Raw genomic sequence first — 14,333 nt, 5'->3', positions numbered from 1 at the left:
ATCAGGGGCCGGTACTACGTGAGTCTGTCCGCAGCTGGGGGATTACCACCGTGTTTCACTGTTCACTGCTTGTAGTACTTGTTTATTGAGTGGCATGATACCTGACATATGTACTTTTTGAGATAGTTTTCTTGGGTGAATGGCCTTACTTTTTTAAAACTTTCCCGACAAAGAGTATCAAGGCAGTAGAGCAGCTAACGAAACGTGGATTGCACAGAAAAAGAGAAAGTGTACAGCAAAATACACATTGAATTGTTTTACAAGCCGATAGAGCTAGAAAACTTCGTAAGACTTTTATTTTTCACCGAACTATACCAGACGATTGAAGCTATCGCACTCAAAAAGGACATGCTAACAAACAAAGGGATCAGGGGCCGGTGGTACGTGAGGCCGCTCGCAGCTGAGATATCAGTGGCGTCTTTCACTGTTCACTGCTTATTATAGTGGTTTATTGAGCGGTTGAAAGAAGTAGCACAATACCTAACAGCTGTACTTTTTGAGATAATGGAGGTAGTTTTCTTAGGTGAACGGCCTCATATTTTGTCTCCGACGTAGAACATAAAGGTAGTAGCTAAAAAGATCCGACGGGATGTCGGCAGAGGAAACAAATGAGAAAGTGTACAGCAAAAAGAAAAAAAAAAACCTCTTCGCGCATGTCGTTATGGACATGTCCCACACCCCATCAGTCGCTTGAGGGGCAAAGCAAAGTCAAACACAAGACTTGCGATTGTTGTTAATTTGCATTTGTTCAAAGAAGCCACTGCCTGCAAGAGGGCATTTCGCTGAATGTATCGTGTAAGAATTTTCCGTCCAAATAGGTCATCAAATAATTCATCACTATGGTCTTGGACTACTGCATGCCTAGCTAATGTCTACAACGGGAGCTTCCTTTTGATATTCAAACCCTCGGCGCACGGCATATGTGGTGTCATAACGTTAAGGAATCTTTTGTCATCTAACATCAGAGGGTTGTTGTTTTGCATATAGATTAAACCCGCTTGAGCGAATTGTTATACAACAAAGCGTGAATAAATGCTGGAAGGGAAGTATGAACCTTAGCGGGGACTGACTCCCCTGACCACCTTCCCGATTTTCTTGCTGAATTCTGTGATCACCGCATCCCCGTAGGACAGAAAGGCCTGGTCGAGGCTAGAACTATGGCACAGTATACACCTATAAGTATAAGGGCGGGTCATTTACCCTATATTATGTAACTTGCTGCTATACTAGAAAATATAATAGATGCATGTTATTTAGTAGGAAGTGTTAGATAATGCGTAGTTTGCAAGGCAAACTTTGATGGATTAATCCTATGTACCATGCCGAACCACACGCAAACTTTCAAATTATACTTCTACAGCTATGGGCAAATCTCAGCTAACGGTGTTGATATGGCATATACGCCTCGGATCCAAACGGGCCCCATACGGTCGGATAAGGACAAAAAACCTTAGTGACGTATTTTTATATCTTGATGTGCCGCTAACATAAGGCATTATTACATCCTTACCGGCAAATTGGCTGGCACCTGTTAGAAACCCCGTCATTTTTCTGCCTTTTTATCGATTCCTTTCCAATTTTGAAGACAAGACATAGGATGCAGATTTTATTGCTCGAATCAATCTTGCAGTCCAATGGAATGAATTGCATTGATGTTACAGTGCTCGTGCTTTGTGATTACTTAACATTTAAACAGTGTAAAAACGACATATCATTGAGCAAAGTCCTTAAGATTTTCTTTTAAGGAAGTTCTATCACACACAGGTGACCCAGAAGTTCAGTAGTATTAGAATTTAGAGGGTAGTCTTTGATCCCAATGCGTAAGCAGTGTACACGCGGTATTACCTTCAAGATCATGACTTTGGAATTTTCGTCTCATTTGAAGCTTGATCTTTGCACTTTCCACTTCGAAACATGTCCTCCCCATTTTACGCGCAAGTAATGCATTTGAAAGCAGTATGAATATTTCCGCTAGAGGGCAATTTTAGATTTCCCACTTTCTGTACTCTAGATCGACCGGAATTTCTTGTTTTAACATGTTCGGTGTATGGAATAGTTGAATATGAATCAGGCATTGAATTAAAAGTCCGATGTTCTGTCAAAATTAGTCTCAATTTGTTTTTATTGAATTTTACCTTTTGTGGCCACACTTGCCCTTGACTATTGACGCCTCCTTGCGATAGTGCTTAAAACTGCAGACATTACACATAATAAGATTTCTAAAATTAGACGATGACTCGTGCAGTACGACTAAGTATCTAATTGTGCTTGTGATTTGTGACTGTTGACTAGTAACGATACCAGGTGACGTTGGTACATTAATTATTTGTTCCTATATCTACACCTGTACAAAGAAGCGAGAAGATGTCGACCATCCTGTTAGCTTAGTACCTTCAATTAGTTAAATTGTATCTTGTTGTCCCTGCATATGTCTGTTATGTCTGTTATCAGTGACCTGTACCTAGCCCGTCGAGGCATGAATGTACAATAAAGGTCTTTCATTCATTTATTAATGTAATACAATACCATTATAATGAAAGTTCCATATCCTTATACCTTATATGCAGTTGTATAAGGGCTAGAGGATGTTTGCCCGTTATTTCCCATGCATTGCTTGATATGATATAATTAAGGTAACCCTATACGTTAACAACATAAGACATCCCACACCATGAAACAAATGCTAAGTTGTTATTGTCTTCCATCTTTATTCAAGAACTTAATTTGTTAACAGTTTGATACATATAGTTTTCAGCAATTCAACCTGTAAGGTTGACAAATTTTTCATCAAAACCTTAACATTTTTGTAGGACCTCTCAAAAAGACCTCTGTTGTAAAAAAAGTGATGTGCCTACTCGAAGTGGCATCACAATAAATACTTTCGTCGAAAGCGTTCGAACGAGTCGTCAAATAAATAAACCGTTTGAAAGCACGTGTGAGTTACACGCATGTTTTTCGTCAACATAATAGCGTTATTTGTAAATTTCTGTCAGCTGGGTCCGATTCTTTTCTGTTGTGTGTTTTAAACAGTTAAGTTGGAATGCATACAAAATGCAGATACATTGACTTAAAACGGTACATATTAGATCAGTCTGACATAATCTCTAAATGAAAACATCACCAACTTTATCGTTGGTATATACCCTGATACTGACAAAGAATATGGTCTGAATATTCATAGTATTGATATCTGACAGATCCATATAAATTCTTCTCTTTTAAGGGGACTCCTTTAAACCTTAAATGCCCCTGATATACAAAATAAAAGTATCTGTTTGATTCTAATAAACTAATCCACAAATACTCAAATACACCGTTGTAAGATGCGTCCTTAAACGTTTAAAGTATCTGAGAAAACAAGTAGCTTTATGTTTAATGAGACACTGCTCAAAAAAGCTGAAAGTATCAACAGTAGAACATGTTACTGAAATAGACTAAATGGTCCGTCACAGAATTCCTTAAATTCCTTAAGCTAAGGGCACAACCCACCGTACGTTGAAATACGTGCTGTCTACGTGCTAAAACGTGGGCAATCTTTTGGGATCCGTAATCGGTAAGTACCACCTCCGTACGAACTCGTAGGGAATCCGACGAATTTTAGAGCACACAGACACGCCGTAGAACTTTACGTGCAGGCAAAACTTTGTGTGCCATTGGGCTGCGGATTCGCCCCCCGTACGTGCTAGTACGGGCGACGCGCCTGCCCTGTACAGCCTGGACGTTTTCGGAAAAACGTGTCGGATGTAGCCTCCCAAAAACGTACGGACAAATTGCACGTACGGCGGGTTGTGCCCTTAGCTTAAGATACATAAAACCTGAGAACATTCAAAATGATAACTGTCAGAACACTAAGTGTTTCCAGCGGCTCTTCCTTACATATATACGAGGGGCGTGCAATTAGTAATGGTCCTGACCCATTTCCCATAGCAGGAGATTAATGAAACTTGGCACAGTTATTAGTCTTTCTCTTCATAGGAATCACCCAGAGTTATGCATTTCTCCCATCGTTTGATGCAGCTCTGGACACCGATTTTGTAGGACACCCCAGGTTGGTCCTCCAACTGATGCCTCATCAATGGCACAAGGGGGACGACCAGGTCTGGGAGCTGTTTCCACAGACTTCCAGCCACGTTTGAATTCAGGATGCCAGCGTTTTACAAGGTCATATGATGGGGCATCATCACCATAAGTTTCATTTATTTCATCAAAAGTCCCCTTTGGTGTGCGTCCTTTCAAATACAAAAACCGGATCACTGCGCGACACTCAACTGGTTCCATTTCACACCTGGTCCATTTCGCACCTGACTAAGTTCAAACACCAGTAAATCAGAAACCACAATTAGTTCAGAGCTGTCTTTTGCAACATAACCCATAGAGATATGAATTATTACACATACAAAATTTCATTTAGATTAGACAACTGGAAGTGGGTCAGGACCATTACTTATTGCACGCCCCTCGTACCCTGGGCATGGCAAATGTTAACCTCATATGTTTCCAAATATAGAATAAAGCACTTAGGTCCCGTGTCCAGGTACTCGCATCGTCAATACAGCTAATGTACAGTCCTTGACATTCTCTGGTGTTTTTACGCTAAAGTGAGTTTGGTTTGGGGCGATAACTTCAACTAATTCTGGTCCAAAATGCTTTAACGATGAAGAAGTTGACAAATTTCGATAAATAAGAAGGGTTCTGAAACACATATTCGCTGCTTTGCCTGTGGTAGTCCGATCTCTTTTAAATGGCTCTGGTTAAAGGCAAGATTGCAACTAATTTTGACCCTAAATCTGTCAACATTTCAGACTTCCAAAATTCATCATAGCTAAGAAGACTCATGAAACATTTATTTCCTGTGTTGCCCGTGGCAATGTTCTTTCATTCGATCTTTTTGAAAACGCTCTGGTTGCGGGCGAGGCAACAACAAATTTTAACCCCCAAATGTTTAAAGAATACAAACTTCAACAAATTCATGATAGCTCAGAAGAGTCCTGAACAGTCAGTCGATGTTTCCCCTGTGTTAGCAGTTTTTTTATCCGATGTTGTTGAAAAGGTTCTGGTTGTGGTTGCGGGATCTGGACCGGTACTCTTCCTCCAGTTTCTGCCGGGCTTCCTTCAGCATCTCCCGTAGGAGGATCATGGACAGGTCGGTGGACACCTGCACCTGCCGGGGGATACGGACTCTTCCCGTCTCGGACTCTCTCACGCCTGCAGAAAAAACAGCAGACAGAAATGTACATCAATATACGAAATCAAATGTCATCCCTAGGAGGTTCGAAGATTTCCAGCTTGTTTACGACATATTTTTGGCCATACGGTGATTTACACCATTCCCCCGGACGGGGACCTGGCGCATCCCCGTCTTGTAGTAAGCTTGCGAAAGGGTATATCACCCCATAAGGGCATGTATAAGTCTGATGTCGTGCGTAAGTACGTCGACCGATGCTGATAATATTCAGCTTAAATATTGATAACATGTACCGAACACTGACTAAAATACTGACTGAAACTTTCACATCAATGAATAAAAAGAAAATAAAAAGAAAAAAATAAAAAGAAGAGAAAAAGGAACTCAGCAACTTTCCTGAAGAGCAAACTTTTCAAACGCACAGATCATGTTTGCAGTTTTTACCATGACAGACGTACAATATACAGTTACAAGTCACCAGCACAATTAGACAGAGATCAATACAGGGCAAAACGTGCAATCTTAACAGAAGATAGGAACAGTGAGTGCAATTAGAGTAGAGCTGGCGTTGCCACGTAGTAGAGACGATCTACGTGACGACCCTACTGTCTGTACTTGTATTCTATGCTTGTCTTGGAAACCTCAAAACTAATGAGAAGTGTATTTTAGTGTTCTCGAAGATTGAACCAATGGCTCAATATACCCTATGGAATACTAAACAAAAGATTCGTCATTTTACATCTTACTTGACTTGAAATTGTCTTTGGAATTTTACGGCATTAGTATCCATTTTTCGATATGTGTTCAACGTACTTATTTGCTCATTTTGTGGCTGCACGCGGACGAAACGTGACAAGGTCACTAATGCCATCCGTATAATCTAATCAACATGGCCTTGGGTGAGCAAAATAGCTCCAACCGCTATTTTCTTACGCTGAGCTTATTTCCCATGTGTGTTGCGTAACATCTTATCTTCATTGGCAAAGCTGTTTGTAGGACATTGCCAGAGTTAAGTTGGATATACTCCAACACTTTCGGATCTCATTTCCAGCTAGACTCGCCCAGCTATATGTGAAAGAGCATTCGTGTTTTGTAGACATTAACAGCAAGTAAAACTTTTTAAAGTGAAATTGGTTCTACAACTGTATGTTACTATCACCTGTACCTGAGTGAATTTTTTTCTGAATTCTCCTTTCGATTCGACAGATGAGCAGGCAGACAGGCATTGACCTGTTTGGCTGACCTGCACATGGCCTTGACATTGTTTTTGGCAGTCAACTACTAGGATTAGTATCCATTTTGCGATATGTTTTCAATGTACGGAAACATTTTGCTCATTTTGCACCTGAGTGTATAGTTCAGCCTGAATACCCAGCCTTAAGCGTAACATATTTTCATGACCTAGCGGAGGTCAGTGCACTAGTGTAAAACCCTTGATGTTAGAACAGACTGTAGGATCACATTAGGATCAAATCAAAGAAAACAAATCGGCTTTCAGACCACTCATGTGCTTTTAGAGGACATCAAAGGTCCTGTTTTATCTACTATAAGTAAGATTGGATCAAGAAAAGCATTTTAGTGGCTGAATCAGACATTTACTGGTCAGACCTGTACTTTTAAGAACCCTGAGGCTAGTGATGATATGACGATGATTTCATATAGCTTTATAGTTTTGAAGACCCTTTACTTTGTAATGGGTAGCTATACTCTGTGGCGAGATGGTTACCAAAATACTCACAATGTTCCTGCAAATCATTGCAAATATTCTGTTTTTATCAATGCGTAGAATGTGAAGATACAGTATCATTTAAACTATGAATGTTGCTATATATCATGAGAAATTGAACACTGATCATGACCTCCAATGCTAACGATATTTCACGTAAGAATGGGGTTGATGGATTCGGATTGTGATTACAACTTTAATTTGACGATTTGGTTTTACATGTTAGCTTTCATGTTGTTATTTGTGCATATGTTGAATTATTTGTTTCCTATTGATGATTTGATCAGTTTCTTTATAAGCGTTTAAATTTTCGTGATGTGTAAAAGACAATTCGTTTCAAACTAGTGCAGAACTATAGTACATGGCAACACCGGCTGTCAGTTGTGTTTGGATGCACCATTCACCATCTAACACCCACTGAGAGACTCAATACGTTTCAAAGTAGTACAAGATTACTACATACTATACATGACAATACCAGCTGTTTAGATGTCCCATTCACACTACTAATTGGCCAATAAGAACTCTACTTCAGCCTTAGTATACCCTTGGTGGATTTACGTAAGGGTTTCTACAACTCCACCGCGCACTTCTGGGAGTCTCCTGTCGGACATGAAACCTACGCGAGGGCTTTAAACCTTTGTACATTTGTGGAGGTGAATTTGCGGTGGAGAATGTTACATGCTTGAGGCACTGATACGTTTGTCTGGCAAACCTATGGTTGGTTTTGTTAGGTTTGACGTTGTTTGATGAATGCCTTGAAGGCACATGTTGCAAGAAATCAGTTTAAGTTAGAATGTCTGCTTTTAGAAACTTCTCCAATTGCTGAAGATAAGAATTAGAGGGTCTTTCATCCTCGCTTATGGAGTATGGGCTCCTTTTGTAGAAGTGATGTTTTTGCGATAATTGCCCCGAATTGTCCAGTATTGTTCTTTGCTTTGATGAATGTGTTATCTTTACAAGATGTTGTTAATGGTATTTTGGGAATAAAAAAAGAGCTTACAAGTAATTACTGTTTTAAGATTGTCTCTGATTGGCACTTTATGCAGCTAAGACGGTTTAGATACGATTTTATGACCTCGAGTTCGGTTACCTTCTTAGGTCCTCAATATTCAGAGTTGCAAAATAAAACGTATGGCAGTCTTAGGCTGAACTGGAAAACATTCCGTGTGGAAGCAAGTTCCCAAATAAATGAAGATTTTGAGGACTCGAGTATTGTTCACAACTGCATAGGTTTTACCGCATGTGCACATAGAAACTAACGTAAGATGTCCATAATCCTACAGTGCTACATTGTAGCAATTGTGAGGCGTATCGACGACAAGGGAATGAAAGAACAGGGTTCCAGAGGACCTTCCAATCGCACTTTATGGACCCATTATACATGGTGGATACAATCATATAGGACTACCACAGCGGGTAACGGTGCTATATACATCGGTTAGTAGCAATTAAGAGTAGAGTAGTCATTACTCAAGATAAAGTACCTTGTAGGCGTGTCACCCTTTTGTACAGTTACAGTAAATTAGGGATGAGAACGCGTTTTCAGAAATGTTCGTCATATTTGCGTGTATTTTTAGTGGAAAAATTTTCAAAATATGATATCAAGGAACATGCAATACTTGCAACAAAATGTTTCTGTGTGATGGCGTTGAGTTATCATATCAGATGCAAGTATTTGCAAATTTTGCATGCCTTCCGGTGTGTATCGAATCATCTACTAACATCATTCGATGTTATCTAAGTGATTGATTATAAGTGATGATGTTGAATAATCACGTAGATGGTCTGTGTAAGTGGGGAATACTTAAGAAAGGGCCAAATAGAGCTGTTTAGATCTTCGTGATGTCATTGAATTAAAGAAATAATTTATCAACGTCACTGATAACGGTAGAACTGGAGAGTCAATGTAGACTTTCTAAAGTTGTTTGGCTTATCAAGTATAAGATAAGTACGTTACAGCTGTATGGATCACAACCAAAAGTCTCTACAAAAGTGAAACAGCGTCGGCTGTGCCTTGCGGGGCATGTCGCTCGAGTCGTAGCAACGAGTCAGCTAGAAGACTCTTGTTGTGGTCCCCCGACACTAAGCTTAAGAGAAGGGTCGGCCGCCCAAACACAACTCTTAAGAAACTCATTCAGGACGAAACAGGGCTGTAATGGCAAGGGCTACTCTCTGCGATGAAAGACAAGCAGTTCTAGAGGTCTAACTTCGTCTGCTCCACCTCACAAGAGGATGGATGAGAATGATGATGAAGTATTAGTAATGTAAAACTTGAAGGCTCGGCTTTTCCGCTAAAGGGAGTCAATATTCTCAAGGCGTCCTATAAAGCTGTATGATGATGTTTAGTTCCTGTCCTACTGTTATCTATATGTATCAATCTTGTAATGTGTGGCTCGCTGTCATACAGATCATATCACCCTAAGTTATTAATATTTCATGAGGATCAGATATCTAGTCATGTAGGTAATCTAATACAAACTCTCTCTGCCCCTTCCTCCTCTCTCTATCTCTCTCTATATATATACATGTGTGTGTGTGTGTGTGTGTGTGTGTGTGTGTGTGTGAGTGTCAAAAGCAGTGTGTGTGTGTGTGTGTAAGAGAGAGAGAGTGTGTGTGTCCTTGTGTGTTTGTGTGTGTGAGTGTGTGTGCTTGACTGTGTTTGTGTGTGTGTGTATGTGTGTTTGTGTGTGTGCGTATGTGTATATATTTGTGTGTGTGTCTGTGTGTGTGTGTGTGTGTCAAAAGCGTTATGCATGGTTGACCTATTTCTTTATCTTGTATAAAGTTTAGCTCTAGTGTATCAACAATTTGACAACTATATCAAATGTTAGGCGCTGTTCTACTAGGAACGTATGTCCACAACTTTCAAATATACAAATCAATACAAAAGTACTTTAACCGTTTTGGTATGATATATCATGGATTTTTATATTATTGGTCGCCTTTGATTCATTTAGAGCCGACCTTTAACTACGTTTGCTATTTGTGTAGCAGTCACGACAGCAGGCTATCGGCGGAAACACGCGAAGGTTTCTCATGACGTCATTACGTTTTGTTAAGGGCGTTTTCTGTGCACGCCCACGTGATCCGGCTCCGGGTGTGTTTTTAACGTTCATGAGAAGATAAGAACAATTTCTAAACTGAGAAAATTCCTTAGAGACTGACTACGCATTAAAGAACTGTAAGCCAAGCTATGATGAGAACTTTGTTTTATCTTTAAATCGAAATTTGCTCTCAAAATTAGAGTAGCCTTTCTTATCTAGGCAAAAATCTTCCCGTAACGTAACAACTCAAACTTTGAGAGGATTTGGAACGATTCTGCACTTATAGTTTTGTCGTTTTGTCACGATTTTTTGAGGGTGGGCGCAATATTGACAAAGAAAGGCATCTACTTTGGAATGCCATTTCTAATGTGCTGTGGCGAAGTTTACTTTATAAAGTTCTTGTAGTCCGTTATTTGTACACGTTTGTATGGACGGTGTTGACGGAAGGTTTGACATCCAGGCAACCGGGTAGGGAACCACTCACGACAACGCTTCGGGATGTAGCTAAGATCGCCAAATTGTGGCAACTCCCACCGCAATTGACGTAAAAATCCCATAATCACCACCATATGGCGAGGTTTGTACGTAGAAAAGACAAACTGTTTTGTCAGGTTTGTGTATGGCGTGGGCTTTCTGACATTTGCTACTGTAAAACTTAGTTAAATGATATCTTGATTTTTAACGGTGATAAAATGTCCGAATACCGATGTCGATGTAACCTCGTTGTGTTGTATAATGTGTCTGTTAAGTCCTTTTAAGAATGCAGATATGAAAGTTAAACTGATAAAACCGCTTCATTTGGTTTTTGAACATTCGCATAACTGATAAATCATTGCAAATGCAAAAGCAACGATATAGTCAAGTCTGTGGGTAAGTAAGACCAATTTTAGTTGGCGTATACTATGCGTAAAATTTGCCAATCTACTATCATCTCGCTGTTTTTGGGATTGAACAGTAAAAGTTTAATTCCATAAATATCACAAATTGTGCTCCAAGTAGTTAATTTGTCTTTCATGTTACATTTTTCATTTTCGCAAACGACCCGGCCGGGCGACTCCAGAACAACGTAAGGGCGTAAGGGCGTTAGTGTGTAATATAGGGGCTTACCCATGCGCCTAGCTAAATACTGTGGCTAGATAATTAGTCTGTATATAGTACTACTCCCTATATAGCTATTTATAAGTATTTAGGCATTGGTTACTTCGTTTCCAGTACAAAACAGTCACCAGGTTCTTGCATGGAACATGACGTCAGTTAACCGGGCTTCAAACCCCGAACCCCAGAGGCTTGGATTACGTCAGCCTCATTTACACACCGTCAAATCGTTTAACGGGTCCGTTTAACATTCCTTCTCTCGGGTAAACAGGATACATCAAGCATACTTTGTTAAGACCTGCTTTCACTTCTATATCCGCGAGCTTAACTCAAACCATCAACTTGTTCAAATACCGGACTTTTGAAGTCTTTTAAGTTTCTCCGCGTCACATACTTTCACGAGCGCGTCTTCTTTCACCTGCCCGCTTCATCTGTCGTTCTTTAACCAGGTGTTTACCTCCTAGTCATCCCGTAAGGCAGAATACCGGACTTTTAAAGTCCTTTACGTTTCTCCTGGTCACATTCTTTCACAAACGCGTCTTTCTTTCACCTGCCCGATCCACCTGACAGTCTATAACAAGGTATTTACCTCCTAGTCACCCCGTAAGTCCAAATACCGGACCATTAAAGTCTTTTGAGTTTCTCGGCGTCGCATGCTTTCACGAACGCGTCTTTCTTCGCCCTGCCCTCTTGTCTACCTGGCCTTCTAGAATAAGGTGTTTTTTATCTGCTTGTTGGACAGACGAGCACAATGGGGCACTGCACTCAAGTTAGTTACTTATATTCACAGTGCTACATACACAGGCAGGAGGTAAAGGTACTAATCTTTTCTTAAACCTCCGCGACCGAAGTCAGGTACCCATTTTTACACCTGGGTGAAGTGAAGACGGTCTTCAAAAAGTGCCTTTCCCAAGGGCACACCGTCGAGGGCACCGCGGGTATCGAACTCGGAACCTCTAGATTTCAAGTCGAACGCTCTACCAGTTAAGCCACACGCAACGCCACGACTTAAAGCAAGGTGTTTACCCCCTTTGTCATTCCGTAAGGACACACGTCCCCGCCGTATTTGACCAATCTATTTATACCATGTTCTAAATTGGGATCCTGCGACAAGTCTTGATGATTGATACGTGTATACAGTCTGACGGAATAAATCCACTGGTTGGATACGTCAAAACGTACCGTACCCGATGCCTGGACTTGTGGTAACGCCCTGGATTCAAATACCGGCGGTTACGAGACATATCTGCGCCTATCTCACTTCGTGTGTGTGGACAGAAAACTTTGTCTAACCTTTGAAACGTCGCTAAGATAGCTACCTGCTTTTATGATGATAAAATACGTTAGGTGCTCCGATCTGCTATATATAGGTCGTTGTCACCAGCGACCGAAAACATGTTGACGAAAAATAGAACACAAGCAGGGCTAGTGTACGGGGACAACTTCTCGCACTTTTGAGTACAACAAAACAGAGAATGATACCTGTTTGACCACACACTGTTATCCCAAGTGTATGCAGAACGCACGGAAAAGAAAGGAGACAAACAACCACCTTGAACAAACAAGAGAGGGACAAATAACCCGCAATACAAAACAGACGGAGAAACAGAACAAGGTAGAAAGACACATCCTGCAATCTTATGTAGTACATGAAGTTTCAAAGCGCACTTAGAGTAAAGAGAATAATACATACAAACATAAAAAACATAACCTTCTTGGTGAAGGTAAAAAACAAAGAGAGCGGAGAAATTGAGGCATTGTAACGAAGAGAGTAAGAGAGTCATGCGAACAACAGAAACACCAGACAATGTAAAAACATAACGAGAACACACCTCTTCTTGCTCTGCCGATCTGAAGTTCTCCCGTCTCTCTACGATCTTCCTCAGCCTGAGCCCGGTTATACCGCACGGGTTTCCGCCCCACGAGTGCAGCAGTCCACTCCTCCATCCTCCGTGCGTCTTCCCTTGACCTTCGCGGTGCCGCTGCCGCGTACATGTTCAACACGTCCCCGCAAACACTCAACAACACCGCCGCTAACAGTAAACACTTTCCTCGCATGTTTCTAGCGTTTTTACTCTTTAGCAAATACCCGCGGCACGCCAAAGAACAGAATGATGTTCTAGTCTCCGAGTCTCTCGCGCAGGTCGTCTTATAACCCGCGGTCGTCGTCAAGAAAAGTTTTTTTCCGATCCTTCAAAGGCCGAACTTGAATGAGAATCCTCGCCTACTCACAGGTATTCACAGGAGAGGGTCTCCGCAAATTGGCGGTAATGCGTAGTTTAGCTCGAGGCAAAACGTCAGAGGAAGCCGCGAAGCCAGACTGCAGTATGCCGTCACTATCTCCAGGAAGAGGAAGATGATGTATTATGTAGATCTCCTTTCATCTCCATCCGACTCGGAGAATAGCAGGCGCGGTGTTAGTCCGTACGTTATGTACTGTACCCACACGGGACGTGCCTGGCTGTTGTAGTGTTATTACAGGTTGCCCCTGACAGCGGACAAAGGTCCGGGCGACCTTCGCTGGTCGGGCCTACTGTCGGGGGTATAATTAGACTCCCTTCTTTGGGGAACGGACTTACTAAAAGCCGAGAATCTTATCTTAGTAACGCCGCATTTACAACTCACAATCAGGTTATCGAAAAAACTGATCTTTAGCATGTACATCATTACTTATTAAAGATGCTATTATGGTCGTTGAGACCGCGACGAGGTGCATTACAAAGGGTTGATATCCCCCTGTAGTGTGCGGGGAGGTTCAAGGGAGGATAGGGCAGTGGTCGGCGATGTCACAATAGCTGGGAAATATTTTAGGCATGTGATCATCGATTTTTTTTTGGTGTCTGATGATCAGGGATTAGGTCAGCGGTGACGCCGGTGTCGACGCCCTCTTGGTCACGTGCGTCGTGCATGTAAAGGTTACGTCATTTTCGTTATGCGGTGTCGTTGTCAGATGGTGTTGAGTGAGAATGATTTGGATTACGTCTAGGGGTGGGTACTGGTACAGGTACGACCCAGGTTAAGAGGATCGTGTCCATGGCCGGACCTGGACCTAATTATCTGTGCAAACTTGTGAATGGGTTAAAACAATGGTCATTTTCGCTACAGAGGATTTTGTGAGTTGCAGTGACCGCCTTTAACTGGCGTTTTAAAGACCTGTCTTCAACCCTCCGTTAACTTAGGCTAAGTTTGACTGTAGAAGCTTGTTAGAAATTGTGGCCGGATCCAAGAGGAAAGAAACGGTACCGTATACAGACCTAGGCATAACATTTCACCTACTGCA

At 41.4% G+C, this 14,333-nt stretch overlaps 1 protein-coding gene across 1 annotated transcript; it reads right to left on the bottom strand.

Moving 5' to 3' along the window:
* Positions 1 to 4,467: 4,467 nt before the first annotated feature.
* Positions 4,468 to 13,830, bottom strand: LOC118404704. Its single transcript, XM_035803968.1, has 2 exons — positions 12,886 to 13,830; positions 4,468 to 5,205 (listed from the first exon to the last, which is right to left on the bottom strand). The coding sequence occupies exons 1-2, from the start codon at positions 13,109 to 13,111 to the stop codon at positions 5,030 to 5,032; spliced, it is 402 nt and encodes a 133-aa protein (XP_035659861.1). The 5' UTR covers positions 13,112 to 13,830; the 3' UTR covers positions 4,468 to 5,029.
* Between the last annotated feature and the right edge of the window lie 503 nt (positions 13,831 to 14,333).

This window comes from Branchiostoma floridae, chromosome 17, assembly GCF_000003815.2.
Source record: "Branchiostoma floridae strain S238N-H82 chromosome 17, Bfl_VNyyK, whole genome shotgun sequence".
NCBI lineage: Eukaryota > Metazoa > Chordata > Leptocardii > Amphioxiformes > Branchiostomatidae > Branchiostoma > Branchiostoma floridae.
The sequence above is the reverse complement of the archived record's forward strand: the minus strand, read 5'-3'. Positions and strand labels throughout refer to the sequence as shown.

Excerpts from the sequence above, each read along its gene's own strand:
- LOC118404704 (XM_035803968.1), bottom strand. The coding sequence starts at position 13,111 with ATGCGAGGAAAGTGTTTACTGTTAGCGGCGGTGTTGTTGAGTGTTTGC. Across the intron at positions 5,206-12,885 it reads GATCGGCAGAGCAAGAAGAG|GCGTGAGAGAGTCCGAGACG; the intron begins GTGTGTTCTCGT and ends TTTTTTCTGCAG.